The sequence below is a fragment of the Epinephelus lanceolatus genome, chromosome 21 (assembly GCF_041903045.1).
Source record: "Epinephelus lanceolatus isolate andai-2023 chromosome 21, ASM4190304v1, whole genome shotgun sequence".
NCBI lineage: Eukaryota > Metazoa > Chordata > Actinopteri > Perciformes > Serranidae > Epinephelus > Epinephelus lanceolatus.
In genome coordinates, this window is record NC_135754.1 from 20,684,123 (window position 1) to 20,711,834 (window position 27,712).

A 27,712-nucleotide genomic window follows, 5' to 3' on the forward strand; every position below is an offset into this window, starting at 1 on the left:
GAGTTCTTCAGACACAAAAATGGCTAAAACAAGGAACCTAACGCAGGAAACACGCCTGAAGATAAAGATTCTCAGCCAGGAAGGGTACAGCTGCCGCCAGATAGCCAGGAAGTGCAGATGCAGTCCTTCAGCAGTTGGATACACTCTGCAGAAATACAGACGAACCAACAGCTTGGAAGACAAACCAAGATCTGGGCGTCCAAGGGTTTCTTCAGCAAGAAATGACCGCATCCTGATCCGCATGTGCAGGCAAAACCGCCGAATGACATCACAGGAGCTTCAGCAGCAGTGGTCAAACCAAACTGGTGTCCAGTGTTCCACCCGCACTGTACGTGGCCGACTTTTAGATCATGGCTTAAGGTCCTACAAGGCTATCAAGAAGCCCCTGATCAATGAGAGACAGAGGTTAGCCCGGCGTCGTTGGGCCCAGGCACACAAGAACTGGACAGCCAGGAATTGGAAGAAGATTTTGTGGTCAGATGAGTCCAGTTTCCAGCTTTATCTTCCTCCTACTAATGTGAGGGTACGCAGAAGGCCAGGCGAAGCATTATCTCCAGCATGTACAGTACCTACTGTCAAGCATGGTGGAGGCAGTATCATGGTTTGGGGATGCATGAGTGCTGCTGGTGTTGGTCATCTCACTGTCTGTGATGGCACATTGAACTCTACCAAGTATTGTACCATTCTCGAAACCCACATGCTCCCTTCTGTGCGTGCACTGTTCCGTCGAGGTAAAAACTGGATGTTTCAACAAGATAATGCCCCTTGCCACACATCCAAGGCCAGTAGAACTTGGCTGCAGGAGCACAGTATCCAGGTCTTAGGCTGGATTGCACCAACAAGGTTTAACTTTAAAATCAGATTAAATCATGATTTAAGTTTAAATTCTGTTGCACCAAACTTTAGACCTAGTTTAAAATTAAGACAGATTAAATTTAAACCTCTCTTTAAACCTCAGTTTAATTTTTCCTCTAAACCAAGTTTAAATTTAATTCTGTTGCACCAGAACTTTAAACTCCAGTTTAAACTGTGATCGAGAATTAATTTTAAACTGACAGTTGGGAAGGTTTAACTTTAACAATGGCTGCATTTTTGAGGTGGATAGAGCAAAATAATGAAGTTCCTTGAAGAAAACTGAGAGACAGGCTCAATCCTCTTGAATTTTATGATGAAGAGGAATTTTTGGTGAGATACAGGTTTACCAAGGAAACAGTTTTGGAGCTGAACAGGAAGATTGGACCAACTGTCAAACATGGCAGTGACAGAAATGCAGCTGTACCACCGATGCTACAACTCCTGGTTTCCCTGAGGTTCTATGCTACTGGCTGTTTTCAGAGGGTGGATGGAGACCTGTTCGGTCTACACAACTCAACTGTTTGCCGTATTGTCAGCAGAGTGTCTCGGTCCATTGCATCTCTGAAGAACCAGTACATCCGATTCTCTCCAACAGTGGAAACAGCTGCTGGTTTCTACAGGCGAGCTGGATTTCCAGGGGTGCTGGGTGCTATTGATTGCACACATATCCCGATACAGAATCCTGGTGGTGTGAATGGAGAGCTTTTCCGCAACCGTAAGGGATACTGCTCCATCAATGTTCAAGTGGTGTGTGATCAAAAATCTGAAATAACCAACATTGTAGCACGTTGGCCAGGATCAACTCATGACAGCAGGATCTTTGACAACAGTCAGCTTTGTGCCATCCTCGAGAACCAAGCTTATGAGGGCCATCTCCTTGGGGATAATGGTTATCCATGCCGCTCATACCTGATGACTCCACTTCTGAACCCTCAAACACCAGCAGAGAGAAGGTACAACTCCCGTCACATTGCAGCCAGAGGAGTGATAGAACGACTCTTTGGAGCATGGAAAAGAAGGTTTCCCTGCATTAAAGATGGACTGCGCACAAAACTGGACACCACCTTGACCGTCATTGTCGCAGTTGCAGTTCTCTACAACTTTGGAAAGAGGCATGGAGATGAGCTACACTTTGAAGCTGATGAGGACCTACATGAGGACAGAGAGGACAGAGAGGAGCACAATGCCAATCCAAGTGGGAATGCTGTGAGGCAAACTCTAATACAGAACCACTTTTCTGAATAATTATATTAATAAATGTTTTTGTAAATAATTGCTGACATTGTGGTGAAAAGTCTATTTCCACATAATAATTCAGTTACTGCCAACTATGTCTGGTTGAATACTGCTTTAAGCAATATCAATAAACTAATAGTAGCTTGACCTGTCAACAAGTGTCTTTTTAAAACTGTGAAGCACAGAGAAGATACACATTGAAGAAAAGTAAAAATAGAAATTAGAAGAAATTTTATTTCTAAATTATTTTATTTGTAAATATTTCAGTGCAGATAGCTATACATTTTTTAATTCCCATTCATTTTACAGTAGAGGTAGGCTACATGTTAAATCACTGTAGAATATTCTCATTTTATGATAAAAAAGTGGCATCAAGGGTGAAACTATCAGTAAGCATCTTCTTTTTTTTCAGCAGCAACACTTCCTTCTGCAGCTTTAATACTTCTTTCTGTAATATGGCATTTTCGATTTCCATTTCAGTCTTCTCTTTCTCTAATACCAAAATTTCCTGGTGTGTCACGTAGGGTCGCTTGTTTCTCCTGCAGCTGTTCAAATCAGATGAGGAGGATGATGACAATAAAGAAGAGGAAGCAGCACTGTCTTGCAGATGCTCCTCTTGCTGCACTGGCTGCAGTGTTAAAACGATCTCTATCAAAACATAAACCAAAATATATGGCGAAAAAGCAAATTAATTGGATAGGCCAAATAATAACTGATTATTGACTGAGGTCAGTAAAGCGTGACTGGATTACTTACCATCTTCCCCGGGTGAGTCTGAAGTGAGCTGGTCCAAGATGCCGTCGTCATCATACGGATTTTGTAATGGCTCCATCTGCTGCGGGATGAGGGAATTGATTTTCTCCGCCAGTGAATCATCTTTCTTTGGCGGAGGACCTCCTCCTGTGATCAACATCTCTCGTCTCACAGTCGCCGCATCTTTTTTGGCTTTTGTTTTTAAGTTTTTCCAGCAAGCTTTAAGCTGAGCGACATCTTTTTTCTCTTTCACTCCGGTCGATCCGTTAAAATTGTCAGCCAGTTGCTGCCAAGCAGTATCTTTCTTTTTCACCGTGCTGTTGTCCGTTTTCTTGTCTTCTATTATTTGCCCATATTGCTCCATTAATTCGGTCAGCAAGTTTTTTTCAAAGGAGGAAAAGTTTGAGCTTCTCTGCCGAGCCATAACGTAGCCGATCTGTCACAATTGACGTTAGGCTAACGTTTTTGCTAGCTAGCAACAATGTAACGTTTAAACGGAAAACGGAAAAGCACCCGTTGAAACAGTCTCCCTCTTTTTTTTTTATAAATCCGGGGTCCTGACAGCACGCTTCCGATGTAGCCCATATATTTAATTGCATATTTAATTATTAATTTTAATTTCGATATCCACAATTATCCCTATTGATTTAAATAGTTTAAACTAAGTTTAAATTCAGTTAAACTGAGTTTTACTAAACTGAGATTAATTTTAAATGGTGCAACAGAGCTCTGCTTAATTTTAAACCTGGATTAACTCATTTTAAACCTAGTTTTACTACTCTTTGATTAGAGCTAATCTTAGATTAAATTAAACCTTGTTGGTGCAATCCAGCCTTAGAGTGGCCAGCTCAATCCCTGGACATGAGCCCCATTGAAAATCTGTGGTGGATTATCAAAAGGTCTGTTTCAAAGCATAAACCAAAGAATTTAGAAGAATTAAAAGCAGTAATTCAAGAAGAATGGGACAAGATTACCCCTCAACAGTGTGAAAGGCTCGTGGGGAACATGCCAGCCAGGATTAGAGCTCTACTACGTGCCAATGGCAGGACTACTAAATATTAATTTGATGATGTGATGGTTTATTTATTTTTTGTTCAGTTTTGAACACATTCTCTGTTATTTGTTGACTTTGATACCGACAATGTTGAGAACTGACATATTGAAACTGTCAAGAATTTAGTTTTGTTAGTTTTTCTTGTAAACAATAAACAAAAAAATATAATTTGTATTTGTTTGTATCTGTCTAATGCAGCCACACCTTTTGAAACACAAAAAAGATTTTTCCACAAATATTTCATGATAATATTTGAGATTGTGTAAAATTTTAAGGGTGTCTGAAAACTTTTTTCCACCACTGTATATTCAGCATCTGTCATCTTAGAAAAGTCAAAAGAAAAGAAACAGAGTGAGACTGCGAGAGAGAAAGAGAGAAAGAGAGAGAAACGCAACATTGATTTACAATTGTGGTGACCTCCTCCCAGGCTACCTTTGCATCATCAGCCCGTGGAGGTCTGCTCGCAGTTCCGTATATTCGGACACTGCGAGCTTGGACCTCCCAGACCAAAACATAAGTTTCCTCCTGGGAGGAGTTTGGCCGTCTGACGCTGCTGCTCTCTTCTGCCATGGCGAATTGAGTAAACTCTCATTACGCCTTCGCGCGGCGCATTTAAGGGTGAGGAGAGGGGCTCATTTGATTGGTGTGATGTGTGTAAAACCCACTCCACGCCTTCTCTCCTCCCTCTTTCCGACTTGCGCCAGTAGGAGGGACGGAGGTGGGAAAGAGGAGTAGCTGCGGCAGGTGCACGGTGTGCCAAACTTACAAAATCCGCCTGGCCACACCCAGTTGGTGAAGCGCAGGTGCGCTGCGCCCCACCGCGCCTGGTCTGCAAAGCTAGAGCCCATAGTCTCACTCACCAGACCTTTCTCAAGAAAAGCAAGGTCTGGCTGGGCCGACTCTCACTTTAAGATTGGAGAAAAAAACGCCCTGGCTGCTTGTATTTCTTTCAACCAATCACAATCATTCTGGGCGGTGAACAGCAACGGTGCGCTTGCAAAAATATTCCCGGGGGGAAACAGGTTTTGGTGTAACACGCCCACAAAAATATCACCTACAGGACGCGAACCATGGCAGAAAAATGGCTACATCCCCGCAAGATCAAACACCGCAAAAGTTAGTAAAGGACGTGTTGAAAACGGTTGAAAACTGCTACGCAACCGTAGGTGGTAGGGTGGGACTTCAGCAGGTGGCTCGTTCCCAATGAGAGGCTGATCTATGCAGTGAACTTCCGCCCACTCAGACTAGGACAGACATGGATGTAAAGTACAACTTGACAGGTTGACAGAGGCATACACAATCTGGGACTGTCATGCACAAATCAGCAATAACAATGTAATGATAGCTAGCTAGCTAGTTAGCTACTGAGACATTAGCATACTAGCGATTTCTTTTGTTATGTTTGTTATAAAGAAAGGACAATAATATATTTAAGCATCATCAAACTAAGATAAATCAGTGATAATCATAATTTTCAAATCTTACTATATAATGACGAAAACTCTGTCTGTGTGTCTGTTCCACGTTTTTCTCCTCACTGACTTGATCAATCCATGTGAAATTTGGCACAGTGGTAGAGGGTCATGGGAGGATGTGAATGAAGCAATATTACATCAATTGGCCAAAGGGGGGCGCTATAGTAACCGATTGAAATTGCAAACTTTGAATGGGCATATCTCATGCCCCGTATGTCGTAGAGACATGAAACTTTTGCACAGAGATGCCTCTCCTCATGAGGAACAACTTAACTTCTGGTTATATAGATTTTCCGCCATTTTGAATTTTTTTAAAAACACTTAAAATCGATCTCTTCCTAGGAAGTTTGACCGATATGCATGAAACTCAGTGAACATAATCTAGGGACCAATATCTAAAGTTCCCTCTTGGCAAAGGTTGGAAAACTTACTAAAACTGAGCTTCTATAAGGCAATGACTTTAGCTATCTGCCTTTCAACGTGCTACCTCAACTACTAATGTACAGTTTTAGCCCACTAACTATCCCACTATTGCCAATGGCACTACTGTACTTTCAGTAACACAATTGTACTATCAAATTCACAAAAACTCTGTCTGAATACATTGCTCTTCTTAATGGGTTCAGTTGACTATTTAATCGTCAGTTTCCTATGACCTGTATCCCAAACATACACCATGTGAAACTGTACGTGGGCAACTGTGCACTCAATGGGTATGGACTAGTCTTTATTAACAAAGAAAATACATTTGCGGGTTTCTTTTGTTTCTTGTGGAGCCATCTTACTGATGTTTTCTAATAATACTTGGTTTAAAGTGTGCCTCTGAAAAAACTACATTCGGAGGGTTATGTAGCCCTAACACTTTGCCCTACCCCTTGACATGAATGCGCAAAAGGGAGGGGTAAGGGATAAGTGCTAGGGATAAGAAGTGTATTGGATTTGATTTGAGGGCAGGGTGATCAAGTCAAAACCAAGGCCAGACCAGTGTGAGTCCCACACTGCATGACTCACTTACAATAAAATGTGGAACATGCAAACCATATGCACTCCTAAAATTGATCTGAAAGATCCACATTCACACCAAATCACCCACAGAAAACAACTGAAGATTCCACTTCATGTATCTCTTTTATTGCCATGCCTGTGTATAGCGTATATGTGTGTATGTATGAGACCTGGGGCACCCTGCCTGTATGAGCAGTGCATGTACATTGCGGAACCGCTTGTATTGTTTTTTTCGGCACGGTGTTAACAGGTTAGAGCGGCCACACTGCCAGCATGGGGAGCACCTGCTCAGGTGCTGCTCGGCTGCTCCTCAGCTGCTGCTCAGCTGAGGCACATCAGAGAATAAGAGATTTGCCTATTTTTTTCCCACATAACGTGCGAGGTTTTCGGTAAAACTACCTGGGAAAATGGTCTTTTGACATTTATATTATACCACCTCTCAATTTCAATGTCTAGATCACTGACAGAAATGAAATAATATAAATATTTATTTAACTGAATGTTTCCTGTTTCTGTTTCAAAATAAAAGCCTTTTGACAGTGTTTCTGTGGATATAATCCCTTCATTTGTTAAGAAAAGGCTTTTTATTGTGAAATATTTGCAAGACCATGAAGCTGAAAATCCAGTGGCTTGCACTGCTCCATAAGTGATGGTAGTATTGGCCTTTAATTGTGGAAATACAGTAGTTTTAGCAGCAGGCAGCTCTGCAGCAGGGCCGCAGCAGCAACACTGTCTGTGTGAACACCTTACGCGTGCAAGCCACAGCAATTCAGCAAGGTAGTCGTCACATGCTTCTCACACAGGCAGTGTGGCCCAGGTGAAAGTGTACCATGAGAAATGGCGTGATAAAATAATCAGAGGACACTGCAGAGGTGAATTTTACGTGTGGGAATTGTCCTTTGTTTTCTATGAGCAAACAAATACAAACACACACTATGGAGTTGAATCAACTTAACCAACTTTATTCAACACTCCTTTTTTGAGCAGGCAATTTAGTTAAACCCTGCAGCTGTGGTCTTGACCGGTCTTTAAATAAAAACCTGAATCCTCTTTGTCTGAGACCAAGACAAGGCTGAGTAAAAATGCGGGTGATTTTGAGATGAGATAAAGAGCTTACAAAGGTGATCTGGAGACCAGTCTTGGCCTGGAGTACGACAACACTGGTTGGCACACAAGACATCAACATACCTTACTGTTTTATACTTACAGAAAATGATGCAACAGAGCAAAAGCAATCAAACTGTGACAGAAACTGAGCCAGCACAGTGTTTTTCCAGCAGTTCAGCTCTAAGTATTTTCCTGGAGCTTTTTCACCAACATCCAGAATTATTAATCTTGTCACTTTTCCAGTTTCCACCTACTTAGACTTTGTATGTATGTGGATTTAGGACACAGCTATACTCTTTCTAGGTGCAATAGAAAATAATCAGGTCTGTACTCCACACCTGTACTATTGCAGTTCAAACAGGTGGTTGATATTACTGCAGGTATTGATGTATTGCTGAAAAGTTATCCTAACTGTACCACTCACAACTGCAAGTAAGAACACCAAGAAAAAGAAATATCTGTACAGCAATTCTTTCCTCAGTCTTCCCTCATTCCCTCATCTTTCTATATGTATACCTACTTATTTCCTTTATGTCTTCTTTTTCTTTCCTGCCTCCATTTCCTTATCCCCTGCCCATAAGAAAAATAAAACATTTGTGTCTCTTGCTATCATAGCGTTACCTTTGATGTGGTGGGTGTCTCAGAGCTGAATCTGTAGTCTATACTCCCAGCCCTTCTTGTAAAGAGCCAGCAATAAATCAATGTCTGTCTGAGTGTGCGTCTGTGTCTGGACGTGAATGTGAGGTTTGCATGTATGTGTGAATGAGGGAGAAACTTGATGGTTAGCCAGAATGACAGAACAGATGAATAGGCCTGCACACAGCTCAAAGCACCACTTTACCCCCTACTGCTGATTGAGAGTACTACATTAAACAGCACAAACAAACAGAGCAGGTTTTCCCACGAGAAAATAAAGTGAGGAAAAAGCAGCAATAATATTTGTCCTTTTGGTGAGGGACAAATACAAGATATCAGTCCTGAAGTAATCAATATACACGGCAGCGCTGCATATTGATCAGCTGCTCAAACACCTGGAATCAAAGCGCTCACAGTCGTGATGATAATCACCCCAGAACATATAATTGATTATTATGATAATAGCAACAATGACTTGATCACAGTGTTTGCGTCGCTGATGATGATGATGATGACATTTCATTATAACAGTGATTATAATGATGATGATATTTTGGTGGTGTTATGAAGATGATTACAATAATGACACTGTGTTGTGATTCTTGTTTTCCTCATTTTACAGGCTCTGGACAAAGACACCGGTAACTACAGCTCTATGATGTACAGGCTCATCATTCCCCCTCCTGCTGGCAAAGACAGTAAAGATACTAAAGACGGCTTTGTCATCGAGCCATACACCGGCGTGGTGAAGACAGCAATCATGTACCGGAACATGAGGCGGTCATATTTCAAGTTTGAGGTGGTTGCTACGGACAACTATGGTAAAGGACACAGCAGTAAGGCGGAGATAGTGGTAGGTATATTTATATTTTTTATGTTGGTAGCAAGTTTAATACAGGTTTCCCACAGTCATGAAATTTATGGAAAAGTTCTGAAATTAGAAAAACTGTTTTCCAGGCCTGCACATGGTTTTGAATTAACACAATGTTTTGGGAAAGTTTCAAATATACTTCAGTCAGGACCGCTTTAGTCAAAGAAAGCTTTATTTCCATTTGACAGTATGGCTCTGTTTTGGGGCTTCTCTGCCCTTCCTAGTCCCACACAGAAAGCCTCTTCCAAGTGCCTATGTGGAAAGCCTAATGCAGACAGAGCGCACCTCTCTGCCCTTCCACGCACCTACGTGGAAAGCCTCAAGGCAGAGAGAGCACACCTCTCTGCCCTTCCACACACAAATGAGGAAAGCCCCGACAAAATCAGTAGGCCCATACTGGTATAGCTAAACTTAAAGAGTCTGCCTTTCAGCATGATTTGTTTTCCTCTCTTTTCAGCTATGCGCCAATGTGATAGCGCCGCCATATATGAAACACAGCTGTGTCAGCTGGCTTAATTTCCTTGCACTCCTTTCAGATGGTTCTATGACATTCAAATGTTTAGTCAATGATTTATGCCTAAAGAGAGTGTGATGGGTAACCTTTAACTGAAAAGAGAGACATTGATCACATAATTTAGTCATATTTAATAAAAGTGTAGATTTGAAAAAGATTTTTTTTGCTTTGAGTGAGGTCCTTGAAAATGAAGAGAAAACTGTGCTTGAAAAAGTACTTTGTAAGTCCTTGAATTTCATTTTGTAATGTCTGTATGAATGCTTTTGGAGTCATTTCCTCCAACTTATATTCTACGTTTTTCTCTCAACACCAATAAAGTGGCATAATTTAACTCAATTGCAGTGAGATTTGCTAACCTCAATTAAGACTTTAAATTATTTTGCTTGATGCTTAGGGGTGGTGTTGTGCTTTGCTCATGGTGCTCTGTTGTGTGCTGGTGTTATGTGCAACACAAGTGGCTGATGTGCAATACTGCTATGTGTAGTATTTGTTTCTATGTTTTTTTCTGATGTATGCTTTTCATTCGAGTCCAAGATGAATTTTAAAGTATAATGCATAATATCGTATTATATTGTATCGTATTGCATCGTATCATTAATTCCCAGAATGTGAAAACAAATTTGAATTGTAACAAGCTTGAAACATAGTTGGATTTTAACTGTTATCTTTTCCAATACAAAGCTGTGGAAGTGCCATCTGATGAGGTTTAGTGAAATATTTTACAGCTGAACATTCGTTTTTCTGCTCAGTCTAAAATGAGCTTTAATTGCATTTTTTTTCTCTCTGTTGTGTAGGTGTCAGTCGTGAACCAGCTGGACATGCAGGTGGTTGTGTCAAACGTCCCTCCAACTTATGTGGAGAAAAACAAAGACAAGCTGCTCAGGTAATGTACATTATACTGCATTATACTGTGACACTTATAACCAAGAAATGTTAAGATTTTTTTTATTTTTAGGAAGTATACTGAAGCTCTTATCAAGAGAGCAGGTCAGTTTCAGGTTAGCAAGTGCCTTCAACATTGGAAAAAGCTGATGATGGACACCTTCTCTGGTGAACCACTGAGCCTCTGCTTACATAAAGTCTATTGTTAGACTCTGATAAGCAGCTGCTGACTCATCTCAGATAACTCGTCTTATACTATAATACCTCTGAATATGTATGTGATTTCACAGAATAATGTTAAAGGTGAAAAACAAAGCTTTTGCTATTCAGGCCCCTGAGCTGTGGAACTCTCTGTCCAAGGATCTCAGCTCTGTGACCTCTTTTTAATCTCTTCATAAAACTCACTTTAATTGTTTGGCGTTTCATGTCTCAGCGCCGCCGACAGCCATGGCCGAAGGCACTATGTTTTCGGGTTGTCCATCCTTTCATACGTACATACGTCATTCCCATCCTGAATGCAGTATCGTTGTGGGAACTTTTTTTTTTTTAAATTTTGCACAAATGTTCACGCAGACTCATCACTGAAATTATTACTTTTTGGTGGTCAGCGGTCAAGGTCACTGTGACCTTGTCTGTCTTCAAGATTCAAGATCCTTTTATTGTCATTCAGCAAAAACATCAGTGATGCAAAGCAGAACGAAATTACAAGCATGGTACCGTTAAAAACACAGATATTCTCGTGAATGTGATACCTCAAGAACGCCTTGAGGGAATTTCTTCAAATATGGCTCACAGGTTGACTTGGACTCGATTTTGGTGGTGAAGGTTTAAAAATCAAGGTCACCATGACCTTGCATTCATCTCATTCTTGTGAACGCATTATCTCAAAAACAGCTCAATGAAATTTCTGTAAATTTGGCACAAATGTCCACTTGGACTCAAAGATGAACTTATCAGGTTTTGGTGGTCATAGTTTAGAGGTCAAGGTCACTGTGACCTTGTCTGTTTCATTCTCGTGAGCATGATTTCTAAAGAACACCTTGAGAGAATTTCTTCAAATTTGGCACAAAGGTTGACTTGGACTTGAGGATGAAGGATGAGATCTCAATGATCAAGGCTCAAAGGTCAAGATCACTGTGACCTCGCATCCATCTTATTCTTGTGAACGTGATATCTCAAGAACAGCATGAGGGAATTTCTTCAAATTTGGAGCAAACATTCACTTGAACTGTAGAATAAACTCAGTAGAATTTGGTGGTCGAGGGTCAAAGGTCAAGGTCAGTGTTTTTGGCCATAACTCCAAAAGTCTTTTGCTAATTGTGGCAAAACTTAACACAGATGTCTAACAGGATATAATGAGAAAGTGGTGAAATTTTAAATCCAAAAGGTCAAAGGTCAACTTCACTGTTACATCATTATGTTCTGAAAGAACGCTTTTCAGGCTATTATTTTACATCATATCTCAGGAACAGAAGGGGAGACATTTGGTCAGACAACAAACTGGTGACACTGATCTTGAAACGGTGCTGATTGTATCTTCTGTGCTGCAGGTGGGAAGATGTGGGTGAAGCATCCATGTTTTCACAAACACGTTGTGTGTTACCTAGCCCCCACCAGCTCGCACTTTTATTATCCTCCTCCACCCTCCATCTCTTGAGGCCAACACACACTCTTTATGATATTCCGTGCTACACTCAAAACATTTGGGGCTTGAGCCATGAAAACATAACCTTATCAACACCACAGTAGCAGCTTTAATGGGAGATATTCTGCCTTTGCCTCAGTGCAGCTCAGCCTGTTTCAGGAATTGCTTGAATCAAGTAAAAATATCTTCTTTCACAGTCTGCCAAATGTATTTTCATTCATTTGAATAAAGGCAAAAATGTTTATGCTAAACACAAACTGCATTATTCATTCTATGATATATATTTTGTCCATAATACACAGCTCAGTCAGGTTACTGCTTTATTTTTCCTCACACACATTAGTGGATAATGACATTTTAAAGTACTTACCATCTTTTCTCTCTACCCCTCTTACACACACGCACACACACACCTTAGTGGGACATTTCCTGCTGTGAGCAGGTGTTTCTGGCGGGACAGAAATCAATATTTCACAGCATGACTCTGCTTAGCTGACAGGATGAATAAAATGTGTGTGTGGTTTTGTGTGCCTGTTTGGTTTGTGTGGTGTGACCGGGGTCTTGTAAGCACATGTTTGTGTCTACAAAGGTGTGTATTTTTGTATATGTGTTGATTAACGTGTGTGTCAGCCATGTCTCGACATATATCCTGAAGGCGTCACAATCCATCCTTTTTAATCCTCAGCATCTTGGAGCGCTACGTCCAGGAACAGATACCGGGCGCAAAGGTTGTTGTGGAAACCATTGGCCCCCATCGCCATGGTGACGGAATGGAGCAGGAAGACTACACCAAGTCGGACCTCATGATTTATGCCATCGACCCGCTGACAAATAGAGCTGTATCGAGACAGGAGCTCTACAAGTAAGAACTTTGCCAACAACAAATCCATAAAAAGTAAAGTGGCAGCACTCCAAAATCTTTATATCATAAAATGAGATAGGACTGAACCTAAATTACATGGCAATTAAGTAATTCCTAATTTAACTGGCCTCAATTAGTTTTGTTGGAGTGCTGCCATTCACACAAGTGTGCAGGTTATTTTGTTGAAGTCAGTCTTGTTCTTTCTGGCAGCTTAGACGATCAAGAAAAGTTCTCACGAATTGTGTCAGTCGTCAATTTAACTGGGTGCTATTTTTACAAAACAAAAAAGTATAACCACACAAGTAAGTGGGCAACTTGCTGACTAACAGACCAATTTGCTGCATGGATAACTTTTCTGATATTTAGCTGGCACAGAGTTCTGGCCTTTACCACCGCATATTACCACTGGTTTGATGTTGGCATCACTTGCACTGAATATTAGAGGTCAATTTATAGTTTTTTTGTCAGTTACATCACTGTGTTTCTTCTCCCAAGGTTTCTTGATGGTAAACTCTTGGACATCAATAAAGAGTTCCAGCCTTTCCTCCCTCCTGGTGGACGGATTCTGGAGATCCGAACCCCTGAGGTGGTGACCAGCGTGAAGAAAGCTGTGCAGACTGTAGGCTACACAGAGGGGGCGCTGTTGGCTCTGGCAGTTATTATCATTATCTGCTGTGTCCCAGCCATACTGATTGTCATTATCACCTACAAACAGTGAGTATGACTTATGTGTAGGTGTTGTTTTAGTTTGTTTTATGGCAGTTTCTGAATAGAAATGGAACTTAAAGACACTAACGACCGAATGAGACTGTACGAGCTTACTATCCTTCTTATTGGCTTGTGTTGGCCATATTTTACAGTAGTTTACTTTCTTTTTATCAACAAATCCCATGAAAAGGTCAAAAACCGACAGTGAGCTGGTCCTGCTAAGACCCCGCCCCTTTGTGGTCGTTAGCTGCTGATGGTCTGTCAAGCTGTCAGAGCCAGCATGGAGCCCACACTACCACTAACTGCACTCCCTGAAGAAGTATTATTTAGTTTTTGGAAAACAACAAAAGCAATTTCACAGAGAAGCAGTCTCAAGGGTTTACAATATGTGTTTGATGGATACATCCAGGATGTCAAACTCACTCAGCAGCAAAAACAAGTTAAATAGATAAAGATAGTTAAAAGCTAAAGCCTAGAGATCACAGAGTAAGACAAACTGCAACACTGTTCCTGTAAAGCATGGTAGGTGTTTGTTCACTGTTACAATCATTACAAAGCAAAAGCAGCATGTGTATACATTCAGCATAGCTTTAGTCGCAGAAATAGAATATAATATTCTTTAGTGTATAATTACCTGAAAATAATTATTGCCTTTGTGTTACCTTAGAATGAGCCTTCTATATCTACATAGGGAGTGGGTCCGCGTCTACAGAGATCGCCATGTTGCCCCACCATGTTTCTACAGTAGCCCAGTAGTGACAAACCAAACACTGGCTCGAGTTAGGGTCATTCATGTTATTAGCCGCCATAGCTCTCCTACATGCAACCTCACTGCTCACATCCTGCTCAAAGATTTTTTTTCTCCAAGTGAGGATTGGATATATGCCGTTCCGCTCGAGATTAATATATATGTAAATTCTTGAAGATTCACTCATTACTAAAAGTGTATGTCATATAAAAACTAAAGTAATGATCAAAGTTGTCACAGTGAAATTTAAGGTGTGCTGATGGATTCACGTCGTCACCTCATGCATTGAGTAACATTACAAGTAAACGTTCCACCTAACTGTACGTTCACACCAACAGCAACCAGAGCTTCCAAAATGCCGGAAGTCATTCATTTTCAATGAGAGCCTGGCAACTTGGGCAACTTGGGCTACCTGGTCATCAGCCGCGTGTCTTGGGCGACCAAAGCAACCGGAGCGGCTCCAGAGGAGAGTTAAAACTCGTTTAACTTTATGGTGATGAGCTCTGACACAGTTCAGAGACAACCAAAGGGAATGCTGACGTGCTTCCATGAAGCGGGTCCCAGAGAACAAGCCATGTAACTTTGGTTCCTACAACACACTTGTTCCGACAATGGATATCGAGAAGTTTATTACTTGCATTCGCGCCCACTCAGTCCTTTATAATGTGTCGCTGTTCCGTTACAGAGACCAAAATAAAAAGAATGAGGCTTGGGACCGCGTCACAGTGGTAGTTGGTTGGTCTAGTGAGTTCTAAAGTGTGTAATGTTAGTAATAGAGGAGAGAATTGCAGGCTAATGTTGCGACGTGGCATGCAAGTCTTCCTTGCTTGGGTTGAATGGGATGACATACGTTTTCTGTTTTCACTGACCAAACATAACTTTGTGTAGGCCAACTAAGAGCTTTTTGACTGGACAACAGCAAGCAGCAACTACGCTGCTTTCAACCCAGTAGTCCGCTTTGTGGCTCCTTTAAATTGAGAAGCACGATTGAACATTCAATGATTCACGTGATGAGCAACTAGAGCAACCAAAGCTGCCACAGATATTTTTGACAGTCGTGCTTCTTGGGCATCTTTGCCTCTTTGGAAGCTTCTGGTTTGAACGTACAGTTAAAAGTCGTCAGCAGTCAGCCCAATTAAGAATTATTTTTTTCTCAGAGAAAAGGCAGCAAAACATCCTTTCATGGACAGTGGTTACATGAGCCTCAAAACCAGCCACAACTCAGCCCTGAGCAGAGTGACCGTCCGCCACTGACCAATCAACAGACTGCAGTGTTCACAGCTCCACCTTTTAGTACCAGATCTGTGTGCTAGGTACCCCAACAGAGGGGGGACCAAAAATGGGGACGGTAGGGAACGCTTCCATTGGTATCCACAACTTTTTACAGTGGAAACGGAAAAAAAGCTTACTGAACTGAACTGTATGGTATCATACTGCTCAGTTGTAATGGGGCTTATGATTGGCCAGTCTGCTTTTGAAGGTGGGACTTAACGAAGGGTCATCCCAAGCCCAATATAGCTTATTCCTCTGTGCCAAAGAGCTCCATTGTTGTCCAGAAACAATTAAAACCATATGATTTTGCCACATATCTGCACTTATGGATGGAAATTGGCACTGTAGTTTATTTTAAATTGGCATACATGATCTTGGTGATGTCATGATATTCACTAGTTGATCCTACCTACCTGGAGATAGTGCCCAACAAATGCACTAGTTACACCTGTTTGAGAAACATAAGCTAAGAGCGAAAGTGTCGAGCTGTTTCAGGAAATAACTCAGCCTTTTGAAAAATATATATGTATGAAACTTAATTATTTTTTGTCAACTTTTAAAAGGTGTCTGTCCCCACTAGGAACAAGTGGGCTTGCAGCTTACTGCCATTGAAAGGTTAGGAAGGTTGGAAAATATTCAGAGACAGGACTAACAAATGTGTCAGTCCTTACCAGGTTTCAGCTGCCCATCAATGCACAACCCTCACCTTTTTATTTTACTCTCCATGTCCATGTTTACTTCTCTTGCATGCATTGGCAGGTGGTTTATTGTGTAGCTATTAAATCTACTGCATTCAAACACAACAGCCCAGCAATAAATCCTGTCTTCTGCAGCTTTTATGTTCTTTGTAATGTACCTTTGGAGTGATTTCTGGGCCTAAGCATTGCCGCCCCATACATAATTGTGCCTTAAATGAAACCATCTACTTCAGCATCAATTTGGCGCTACTAAACTATAATGTATGAATATACATGTGGGTCTAAAAAAAAAGCAGGATTTTACTTTAAATAGCAATGGTAACAGAAATAACAAGTCATTTAGAGTACTTATGATTTTCTTTTAGGAGGATGCAGGCAGTCAGAGAATAAGACAAAGCTGACAAAGCTCCCACAGGACGTCCTTTAGCACTATTTATCATTTTATAACCTGAGCCAGTCACTTCCCCAGATGATTCAGCATGCCAGCCTGTCCCACAGTGCCAATTCTAATAGTTTGTTTAGCTAACCACCGTGAAAGGCTATTAATTTCATCTGTCTCCCAAACACACATAAACAGGCACACACACACACACACACACACACACACACACACACACATGTAAACTGGATCAGTGCATTTTGGAGAGCGCTTCTCATCCTGCTGAGAAAGAGAGACAAATAACAACAGACTGAAGAGCAGAGGAGATTTGAAGAAAGAAAAACAGAGTAGTAATCATCAGCATAATAATTACTAGTCTCTGTTGCTAAATGACTGTAATGAAGACCAATTGTCCAACTGGGTTGTAAATTACAAAAAGTAAACCTGGCTAACAAGAGGTATTGTGTGATTTATGGTTCTAATAATCACCAATCTTTCTCTCTCTTTCTCTGTCTCTTGTCTGCTGCGTCTGTCACCGCCAGATTCAAAGAGTGAGTACTGCTCTCGTATTATTCCCATGCTAAAATATTAATGTCATGGCTGTCTTAAACACCTCTCATTGTGATTAATGTGTTGACTGTCATTGTACAATAAAATGGATGAGATCAGTAAGGGCGGTGAGACAGAAAGGACAGCGGACAATCGAACAAATGAATCCTGAAGAACACGGAATCAGTAAATGTCCAAGGAAGATGCTTTTATTAGAGTGTGTGTGTGTGTGTGTGTGGTCATATAGGAGTCCAGATCATGATATTGGACAAGTGATAGCAAGAATACCAATGCCTGTTGGTTGTGCATGTCACATATTAACATTTTAATGGTTTTGGACATGTAGGAACAAAACAGAAGTGGACATGCTGCTACGATTCAGCAAGTTCTGTAAGATCCTTTTAAAAGATAACGACAGCAACTAATTCAAGAGAATGTTGGGAAATTGGGAAATTCAGTGTGCTGTTGTCTCATAATTTCCACTTTGACACTGTTTAGTGTAAGTGTTACATAGTTTGTCATGCAGAGAGGCACCTTAAACAGTTTGACAATGATTCACAATTCTATATGGATTTGTGTTTTCAGTCAAAAAACAGAGGCACAAACATTCAGTATACCACTGACTAAAGGTGCTTTCACACCTGCCCTGTTTGGTTCGGTTCAGTCGAACTCAAGTTTGTTTGCCCCCTAAGTGTGGTTCAATTGGGCAGGTGTGAACACAGCAATCACACTCAGGTGCACACCAAAACAACCGCTCTGAGACCTTCTTGAAGAGGTGGTCTTGGTCCGGTTACAAACGAACTCTGGTGCGGATTGTTTGTGGTGAGAACGTGTTCTGACCTGGATCTGAACCAGCTGCAGTCACATTACACATTGTTTGGGTTAAACATGAGCATGTTGCAGTCCTGGAGGATTAATAATGTGCACCTCCTCCTGTACTGCCTTAATATGCACATTCAGCACATCCAATGCATCAAAACGTTGTTTTCTAGTTGGAGCCGCGCCTCGTTTTCAAACTGTATGGTTTGACTGAAATGAACAATGACAGCAATATAGTCCACGATGACCAGCGCTAAAATCAACCTGCGTAGTTGTCCCTCCATTGTGACATTAGAAAGTGTCACATTTATCTTGCGAGTATACTCTTCTTCAACGTTTTGTTTACTTCCTGGATTTTTCCACATGGAAATTCTGACCAATCAAAAGCAGCTTTCTCACACAAGGCATTTGATCTGGTCTGCTTGTAAATGCTGCCGTGAGAACATGAACCAACTCTAGGCAATTATACAACTCTGTAACAAAGCAAGCGAACCCTAGGTCTGGAAGCACCCTAAGAGAATAAGACTCTACAGCAATACTAGTGGCTCTGTGATAAATGCTAACGCCCTGATTGGACAGAGCGCGTTTTGCGGCTTACTGCGTCTTTTTTTAATTGTTGCAAGGCAACCACTGAATCACATGTCCTTAAGCTATTTTGTGGTGAAGTGAACTTGCAACATAGGCAGGGGGCACCTGCTCTGGCTCTGATTGAGGGTTAGAAACTGCTCCCAAAGAGTATGTTGGTCACAGGGAAATGCAGAGTTGTGTGGGTACATGAAACCCTTAGAAAGAGGAAAAATCATGGGTAGTACCAAAAGCTGATCTTATGTTGTGTTCACACTGGGTGTAAATAAAAAAAAATTGCGAATGATGTGAATAATGCAAATTAAGCAACTGACAATCTCTTGTCAATTGTCATGCCTTATTACTGTTGGGAAACATCAGAAAGTAGTTGAGGGAACAATTTGTTCAGATACGTCTTGCAGCTTGCCTAGTAGGGTGACGTTAAAGGCGAGCTAACATTACGCTACCACTTATTGTCATTTCCACCACAGAAGGCCTGGCTCAGTTCATCTGATTGGACAATTGTGGGTGGGGGGGGGGCAGATGATGTTGGCTGCTTTTAACACTCTGAGTTGAAGTATTTTTTAACTCGAGGCGTGCTGCTGCAAAAAGGTGAGGTGCATAGAGAAGAAAATTGTGTAGCACTTAGCAACGCAAAAGCAGCAAGCAAAACATCCCACTCTCATTGAAAATAATTACAAAAAAACATCAGTCAAATTACTGGATAAACTGAGAATTTGATCCAATGATGGCCCTGGAGGAAAACTTAAATGATCACGAAAGTAATTACAGTTCATCCTGAGATGAACAGGAACAGGAACACGTGAATGTGTGTGCAGAATTCACGTCAATCCATCCAAAACTTGTTGAGACATTTCACCAAAAACAAAAATGTCAACCTCATTGTGGTGCGAGAGAAAATTTCAGGGTATCATCAGAGTCAGTCTCTATCCTCTGGAGAGTTTCAGTGTCTGTACAAAATTGCATTGTTATTCATTCATGTTGTCAAGGCATTTCAGTCTGAGCCAAAATGGTGGACAGACAGACACTACATTACACTATGCTATTATGAGATATTGTGTATAAAACATGTGTACATTGTTAGAATTGCACGATCTGAAAACATACAGAAATAAATGAAGTTGACATGAAAACTCACTTAAGGACTCAGCTAGAGATGAAAGCACTGATGTTATAAGCCCTCCTGCCCTGCTCATGACCGTTTCACTACTTTCAAAGGTCGGGATTTTACTCTTAACTTTTGATACCTAACCCTGTGTTTCCTCTCTGCTGTGTCCAGACGCCAGGCAGAGTGTGCCAAAACAGCCCGTATCCAGATGGCACTGCCAACGGGCAAACCTGGGGGATGCACTGCCAACAACCTGTATGAAGAGCTGGGTGACAACGCCATGTAAGTGAAGTGTGAAAGTGGCATTTACATTGATGAGCCAAAGCAGAGGCATTAGCTCACATTTCTATGACTGTTAAACTCCAGCCTTTGGCAGTGTGCCGTCCTCTGCTTTGAGAGCTTTGTGGTGTCCACACATGCGGTCAGTCCCATAACATTATATTATATGACACTCTATAAGTTGGGACAGGACCAGGGACCACACTCAAAACCAAATGCTAAGGTGCAAAAGGACCAGAAGGAAGGCAAAAAGAAGGCTCTACACACTTGGGTTTAATGTAGTTTGAATACTATTTACCCCCCCAAAAAAGCCAGACTTTTGATGTTTACGTCACCTGTACTATGTCGTGTAACGCACTTGGGAAATGCAGTTTAGTGTTGTCACGATACTGGAATTTCTAACTTGAATACAATACCTTGAAAAATAATAAAGACCATTTTCAATACCATAGGGAAAACTGACTTTTGATTTCATACTGGTTTTGTCATGTAAACACATGTTTCTGAAGCCCTTTTTAGACAGGAATTGTGCAAATTTGCAGGAAAGCCCAATCAGTCTTTTTTCAGCATTGGCAGTATAAAAACAAAATCAGGGAGTGCGGCAAAATGCCGCCTACCTACTTTTGTTTATACAGAATATGCCTTTTTCGGGTCAATGGGGGCGTGAGCAAGTAACAAAATGTGTAGCTCAGCGTGTGACGTAAACAGTGACGTGGGAGGGAAGCCGTGGCTGCTCAGTCATTTGGTGATTCTCTCATAAGTTGGCCCGTTCTTCACCGTCCCCATCATCTGACGGTTAATGGCCTCTTCGTTTGAGAGGACAAGGAGGGTGCACTATTCCTTGTCTCCCCAGTTGCTCATCTTTACAGCGTCTGTCAGGTTTGCGTTTCCCTCTTGCTACTAGCTGCTCGCTAATTCCTGCTATCAGCTGTTTCCTGTTTATCCACCGCCAGTGGTTCGCACGTGCAGCGTCATCAACAGCTCCTCCCTCAAGTCCTCAACAGCCCCTCCCGTTGCGGAAGGCCACCTCAATCTGTTTAAACTAAAAAGGTTCCGCCAATATGTCTACCCTACGAGGCGGAAAATTGGGCACCTCGGATCAACTCGCCAATCCGGCTCTGTGTGTATAAACGCTCACAGCTTGCCGGCAAAACAGCCCAACATTCACGGAAAATCTGGCAGTGTAAAAGGGGCTTGAGAGTGAGAGGAGGCGGAGCTATATGGAAACTCTAGTATTGTGTGTGTCACCTTGCTGTTGGAGAAAAGAGTGTGAGAAAGCACAGCTGGTATTGGTGTATTGATACTGCAAAAAATGTATATTGAATTCCTTTCAAATATTTACATATAATATTTAGATAAGGGGTGTCAAACGTACGGCCCGTCGACTTCATCAGACCCTTCGGATGACTGTATGAAAGAGATGATCATATCTAGGATGTTCTTGTCCACCAATTTTATCAGCTGCTTATATTCTATTACAATATTCTTATAGACTTTTTTTGGATACTCGATGTAATAGTCACTTATTTTATGTACCGACAACACATACTTCCTGCAGTATGCAGGAAAATACAGCTGGTCTCAAGAGATATAACAGCCACCTCACTAATGGTTGAAACTATAAACCAGCACAAAAATGACAATTACCAACATAAGCCACCATGTTATGAGCAGACGCATTATACACACTCTGACTTTGTATTAATACGAAGTCAGAGTGTGTATAATATGAAGAAAAATAAGCTGCTCCATAATCCCTGACAATAACTGAAATATTTGAGTTCAGGACATTTCTTTTATTCCACTTAAATCTTTATTAAAACAATTTCAACATCATTTTACAACAGCATAGTGAAATAATAAAATATTTGAAAAATAATAAGAGCTAAAGAAACAAAAACTGCCTGGGTAAATACACATCTTTACAGCCTTAAGGAATAGTGTATCTATTAATTATTATTCCAGTCCAGCGTCATCTTTTTTTAGTCTTGTATAGAGTCCATTTTTCCTATTTTCTTTCTTTCTAGTTGTGCTGAGCTCAAACTCAACAACAAAATCCATCATTGGTAGCTCATATTAAAATCCTCTCAACCCAAGATGACGATGTTTGTAGTGTAAAACCAAAATGCAACAGTGCAAAAGTGACAACATAGAAACAATAACTCTTTACACAAAGATCCTGCAACACTGCCGCAACAAAGACCCTCCAAAGACCCTTCATTCATAGATCCTAGCTGCTTTTTAAAATCTCCCATTGGTGGGTCACACACATAACAAAATGTCACACCCATCCTGTTCTGCCAGCTCACACTTTTTAGACTGATGTTGATTCTGTGCTTCTGTCTCCGCATTCCATGTTCGTAGCTTTTATACAGAACAAGGTGGATTAACAGCTCAACGTTCAAACTCTGTCACATCCTTGTTTACTTTAGAGATGTAATTCATTTCATGACTTGTAGAAGTGTTCACCTTCTGAGCAAACAAAACCGCCTTAATGGGGAATGTGGACTCTGCTGGTGTTCTCTGGGTCACTGATTGACGCACGTCCACACCATCAACAGACTTGTTCAACAACCATATTTTAATGGCTGCCAGCACAGGCCAGCAGTTAAACTAATTGGTCATATCTTGAGCCAGTTTCTTGTCAAACTGATGAATGATAAGACGACTGTGCTTACACAATATGTCAGTACGTTTCAGCCTGTGGACTTCAACATCTTGTAAAGAATGTGTTGCTCAAAATATTTATTGAAACTTAAAGATAAATAATACATCATTGATAGGCATGTTACAATAACTACTTCAGTTTGGCAATATATTGTCCCAGATATAACTGCAATAAGCTAAGTTATTGTTATTTTGAGATCAATTTATGCCACTGATATGGTAATATGATAGCATATTAATACAAGTACACTATTACACATTCTAAAGAATATTCAGACAGACTTTATTAAAAAGTGATAAACACTTGTTAATATGGACAAGGAAGTATATGTAAAGTTGTAATACCTTTATATAAGCAGCCCCAGAATGATCAGTTTGAGAGTCAATACAAAATTTGGCCAACTTTTTATATATCTCGTACTTATTTGGTCTCTTTTTCAAACTCAGTGCAGACTAATTTGGATAGATGTTGGAGTGCTGCTTGGGTGTAGATGGACTGTATTTTGTGGTAGCTCATTATTGCATCTCACCTTTAAAGAAGCTAAAATTATCGCCTTCACTTGGGTGTTGTGTTCCCATCAATGCCGACTGGAGCCAGAGGCGATAAGTACCTGTGACTACTGCAAAGTCATTTGACCTGGGTGTGAATGCCAATTAAAACTTTTCCCATTGTATTAAAAAGCCAGATGTTAATGGGTGTTAGCTGGGTTTTTTTGTGTAGTGGAAGAAAAGGGCTTAATAAACAAGCTTTGCAAAGCTCCAGAAGCAAATTTACTTTTCCTAGCATGGCGAAGGCATTAACTGCCCTACTCTCCCACTTTATTTATTTATTTATTTATTTATTCATTGATTTATTTAATTATTTATTGGATCCCCATTAGTCACTACCAAGGTAGCAACTACTCTTCCTGGGGTCCATTACACATTACATCATAGATTAAAACAATATAGAATTGAAAATCCGAGGCAAAAAGAAACAAAATACAACCAAAAAAGCAAAAACAAAAAACAAAACCAGTAGATTACTCACAAAATACTCAGAAATGATCACAAAAAAATAAGTAATAATAATGATAATAATAATAATAGGAATTTTACAGCTCAAAGGAAATTGTAATACTGCTAAAACACCATAAAACCGGCAAAGATTCACATTTAAGTTTGTAGAGTCAAGTATTACATAACAAAGCCTATTTGCAATGGGTTGGTGTTCTGTGCCATTAGGTATCTCTTTGCCCTCTTCTTTAAAACAGCTGTACTTGTTGCATGTGTAATGTCTGCTGGCAAGCCACTCCATAATTTAAAGGACAGAGGGATGTTGTATGCTGTAAAGCCCTTTGAGGGAAATTGTGATTTGTGACATTGGGCTTTATAAATAAAATTGATTGATTGATTGATTGATTGATTGATAATTTCATTCCTCTGAATATTACAGTATGTTGCGTGGTTACACCCAACTACAGCTCCACTTGGCTTACTGTTGTCATGGATAGGCCTACATCTTTGCTTCTTGAAGCCAGATTATCACTAGTCTGTCTGACCCCCCGGGGATACGTGTTGTGCGAGTGTGGCCGGGAGCGCGCCCACAGACAGAGCACGTAAAAAGACTTGACAAGCGGCTCCTTTTAAATGTGTTTGCTGCTAGCAAAATTATACATAATAAATGAAGACAGTGACATATCTTCAATGAAAAACAAAGAGTTTAGTGTTCATTTCAAGCTTTTGTAGTACAACAAATTTCAGAATTGTGCGAGTGCGGCCGGAGGGCGGGCAGCAGTGTTTGATGCAGGAAACTCGATATGGAATTGAAAATCAGTTTCGGAGTGGGGGTGGTTTGGAACGGCGGTGTTTCGGAATGGAGGGCTGTCCCCATGTTGCGTTGCATTTGTTTTTGAAACAGGAAGTGAAAAACAACCTCTTGCCCCATGCCTAGTATTAATTCTATGGTTGTTGCTACTACAAAAAAAAATGTTAATGATAATAGCTTTTATTTATATAGCGCCTTTCAAAAGACCCAAGGACACTTAACGAACAAACAAACAAACAAACAAAATAAGACAGAACAAGTTAAACAGACTAGCTGCCAAAGGCTTGTGTGTATAAGTGTCTTTTCAGCGCAGACTTGAAAGTGTCCAGAGATGGAGCATGGCAAATCTCCGTCGGGAGAGAGTTCCAGAGGGTGGGGGCCGCCACACTGAAGGCTCTCTCCCCAAAGGTCCGGGGGATGGAGAGGAGGCCTGAGTCAGAGGACCTCAGGTTCTGTGATGGGGTATGCTGGTGGAGAAGGTCCGATATGTACGGTGGATCGAGGTTGTGGAGCGTTTTGTAGGCAAGCAGAAGTACTTTTTAGGTTATGCGGAACTTAACCAGAAGCCAGTGCAGATGAATGAGGGTGGGGGTGATGTGGTGCCAAGGCTTAGCGCGGGTAAGCACCCTGGTAGCTGAGTTTTGCACATACTGGAGCCTAGCCTGTTGGTGAAAGGATATCTTCGGTTTTAGACAATAGAATATTTAATATAAAACAGTGCAGAGAAATAACCATCTTGTCCTTCACCAATGGCCAACCTAAGCATGCATTCCGATGATGTCAGCTTTTCTAAAAGAGCTAATTGTCTAGTATTCGTTGCCTTAATATATTGGGATGGTTGGGTTTAGGCATGAAGAGAAGACTGGTTAGGGTTAGTATAAGAATATCACAGTAAGCCAATGAGAGGCAAACTAAGGCAAAGTAGGGCAGGTCATGTCTTCACTGTCCTAGGAAAAGGCCTAATCATTAAGTGTCTTTGAAGTCTGATTGAAGCATGCTGACATTTTTCTTGATCGACCGGTGACCTCAACTCAAACACACACACTGAAATAAAAGTTGTTGATTCATCACACTTGAGTTGCTGTGTTGAACTTTCCCATATCACTCCTGAGTTTGGAGCTCTTGCGAGGATTTATCAGCTGAGTCTCTTAGAGCAGCCTCAGACTGTTGTGAATGTGGCCCTCTTTTATGGTTTGGGGACATTCTCTTCCCTTAATTTTACTTTTTGCACTGGTCAAAGACACTGACATGATGTAGAGGCGGCATTATGCAGAGCCTTGTAACCCCACATCAAACAAACGCCAAACAAAGCTCTGATTTTTGAATGCATTAACAGTCGCAGATAAACCCTGCAATTTTATCTTCACAAAGTTCAGCGGCGTGCAGCTCTTTCCTTGTCAGTTCTCTTGTTGTAATGCATACCAATGTCCTCACTATACAAAAGATAAAATGAAGGTCAACAATCTGTTCACAGAACAACATTCACTTTGAGTGCTTCCTTTTTAGTTTACATCATGGATTTCATCGATTTCAGTACCACTGTAAAAATAAAAGTCCTCTAGGAATGACCTTTGTGTTGATGACCCTTCGCAGCCAATTAAAATATGAGTTTATTTAATGTTTGCTTTGCACACAACTTGTTTGTTTTTGAAATTCTAGTGCTCTTAATTACAAGGCTGTGGATCACAGCCAAGAAACTGAGGCAATATTAATATGCTTTTTGCTGATTATGGTGAAATTACGTCCACTTTTTATTAATTCTGTCCCACGTCTCCACCCCTAACAGTACTGAAGGACATTATTGCCCATCCACTCTCCGCTGCCTCAGAAAGTTTCTTTATTATCGTGCAATTTAGTCATATTTTCCTCACCACTTACTGTAGCTCCCTCGTTTCTGTGCGTCTTCTAGCAAATTAAGTTTAATTTATCCTCTTGCCAGTTTCTGCTGCTTTGACACGTGTTGGTTTGGTCAAACAAGAGTGTAATAGTGACTGTACGTGGAGACACCGTATTAACTTTTATCTGAAAGTTTTAACAACCTCACACATACACACACTCACTCGAGGCAATACACAGTTAGTTCATTTGTAATTCCTTACTGGAGCGTTAAGAAGAAGTTGAGAGGAATTCTTATCAGCATTACATGCATCACTGGTTTCCTGTCTGTCCTTGATATGCCTCCCCACTCCTATTAACATGAGAGCAATTCATATGCAAGATGGTAGGAACTATCTCCAAATGACAACAAGGGATTTCCAACTGGTGTCTGTGTGTGTGTGTGTGTGTGTGTGCGCGCGCGCTTGTGCATGTGCATGTGCGACTAACCAGCCCAAATGATCTTCTGAAAAATGTGTGCGGAAATGAACTTGGATATGAGATAATTGAAATAAATGCAGCCCGTAATTTATAAAGACCACCCTGGGCGATAATTAATTCTATTGATAAGCTGCAGAGCATGTTTAATTGTGGTGGGGAAGGTTTTTTGTGTGTGTGTTGGTGCGTGTGTGTGTTTGCAAAGTAGGCAGTTTGGGATTTCTTGTGCAACACTAGTGTGTGAGTGTGTGTTCTGTATCATTGGAATCGTGAAGAGACTAAATAATCCCTTAAGAGTATAAAACCTGGAAAAGTGCAAAAGTTTGCACATTCATAATTAAGGTCCATTATCAAACTGCTCAGTAGACTGATTTTAGAGGCATTCCTTCCTTTTAATTACCTTTGGCTGTTCACTTGACAGACTCAGGTTTTAATGTCTGTTTTCAATTACCTATAAGAAATTAACTGTTCTTTAAATTATTATCAGCAGCATGTTAAATGAAGCATGTTTTTTTTTTTTTTAAGTTACATTAAAAGTCAGGTTATTTAGCAAAATACAACATGTTTTTGTTATCACATACATCAAGCAATAACAAGATACGTAGAATATGTGCACATATATACTAATTTAAATTCATTTTATTTTTTTCAGCTTGTTCACTGGAATTTGCTGTTGCCAGGCTAACTTGGCTGCTGTATGGTTTGGTTGCTTTTTCCCCATAATTGTCGCAGTTATTGACTATCATTCAATTTAAAATGGCAGATAACAGTTTAAAGCGGGATTTATATTCCTGCATCGAATCGACACCGCACCCTACGCCTTAGCCTGACGTGCACCTCTCTAGAAATGTAACTATACATTGCGGTGACGCAGACCTCCTGTCT

General features: G+C 40.8%; 1 protein-coding gene across 2 annotated transcripts in view; it reads left to right on the top strand.

The window, feature by feature from the left end:
- pcdh15b (protocadherin-related 15b) overlaps positions 1-27,712 on the top strand; it is a 362,569-nt gene that overhangs the window by 296,099 nt on the left and 38,758 nt on the right. The window contains exons 30-35 of one of the 2 annotated variants that reach the window (XM_078163507.1): positions 8,744-8,974; positions 10,301-10,389; positions 12,719-12,895; positions 13,391-13,609; positions 17,243-17,251; positions 19,933-20,043. In XM_078163507.1, coding sequence (XP_078019633.1) covers positions 8,744-8,974; positions 10,301-10,389; positions 12,719-12,895; positions 13,391-13,609; positions 17,243-17,251; positions 19,933-20,043 — 836 coding nt within the window. Of the gene's footprint in view, positions 1-8,743; positions 8,975-10,300; positions 10,390-12,718; positions 12,896-13,390; positions 13,629-17,242; positions 17,252-19,932; positions 20,044-27,712 lie in introns of those variants that run through there. The other variant, XM_078163506.1, reaches the window with a different exon arrangement.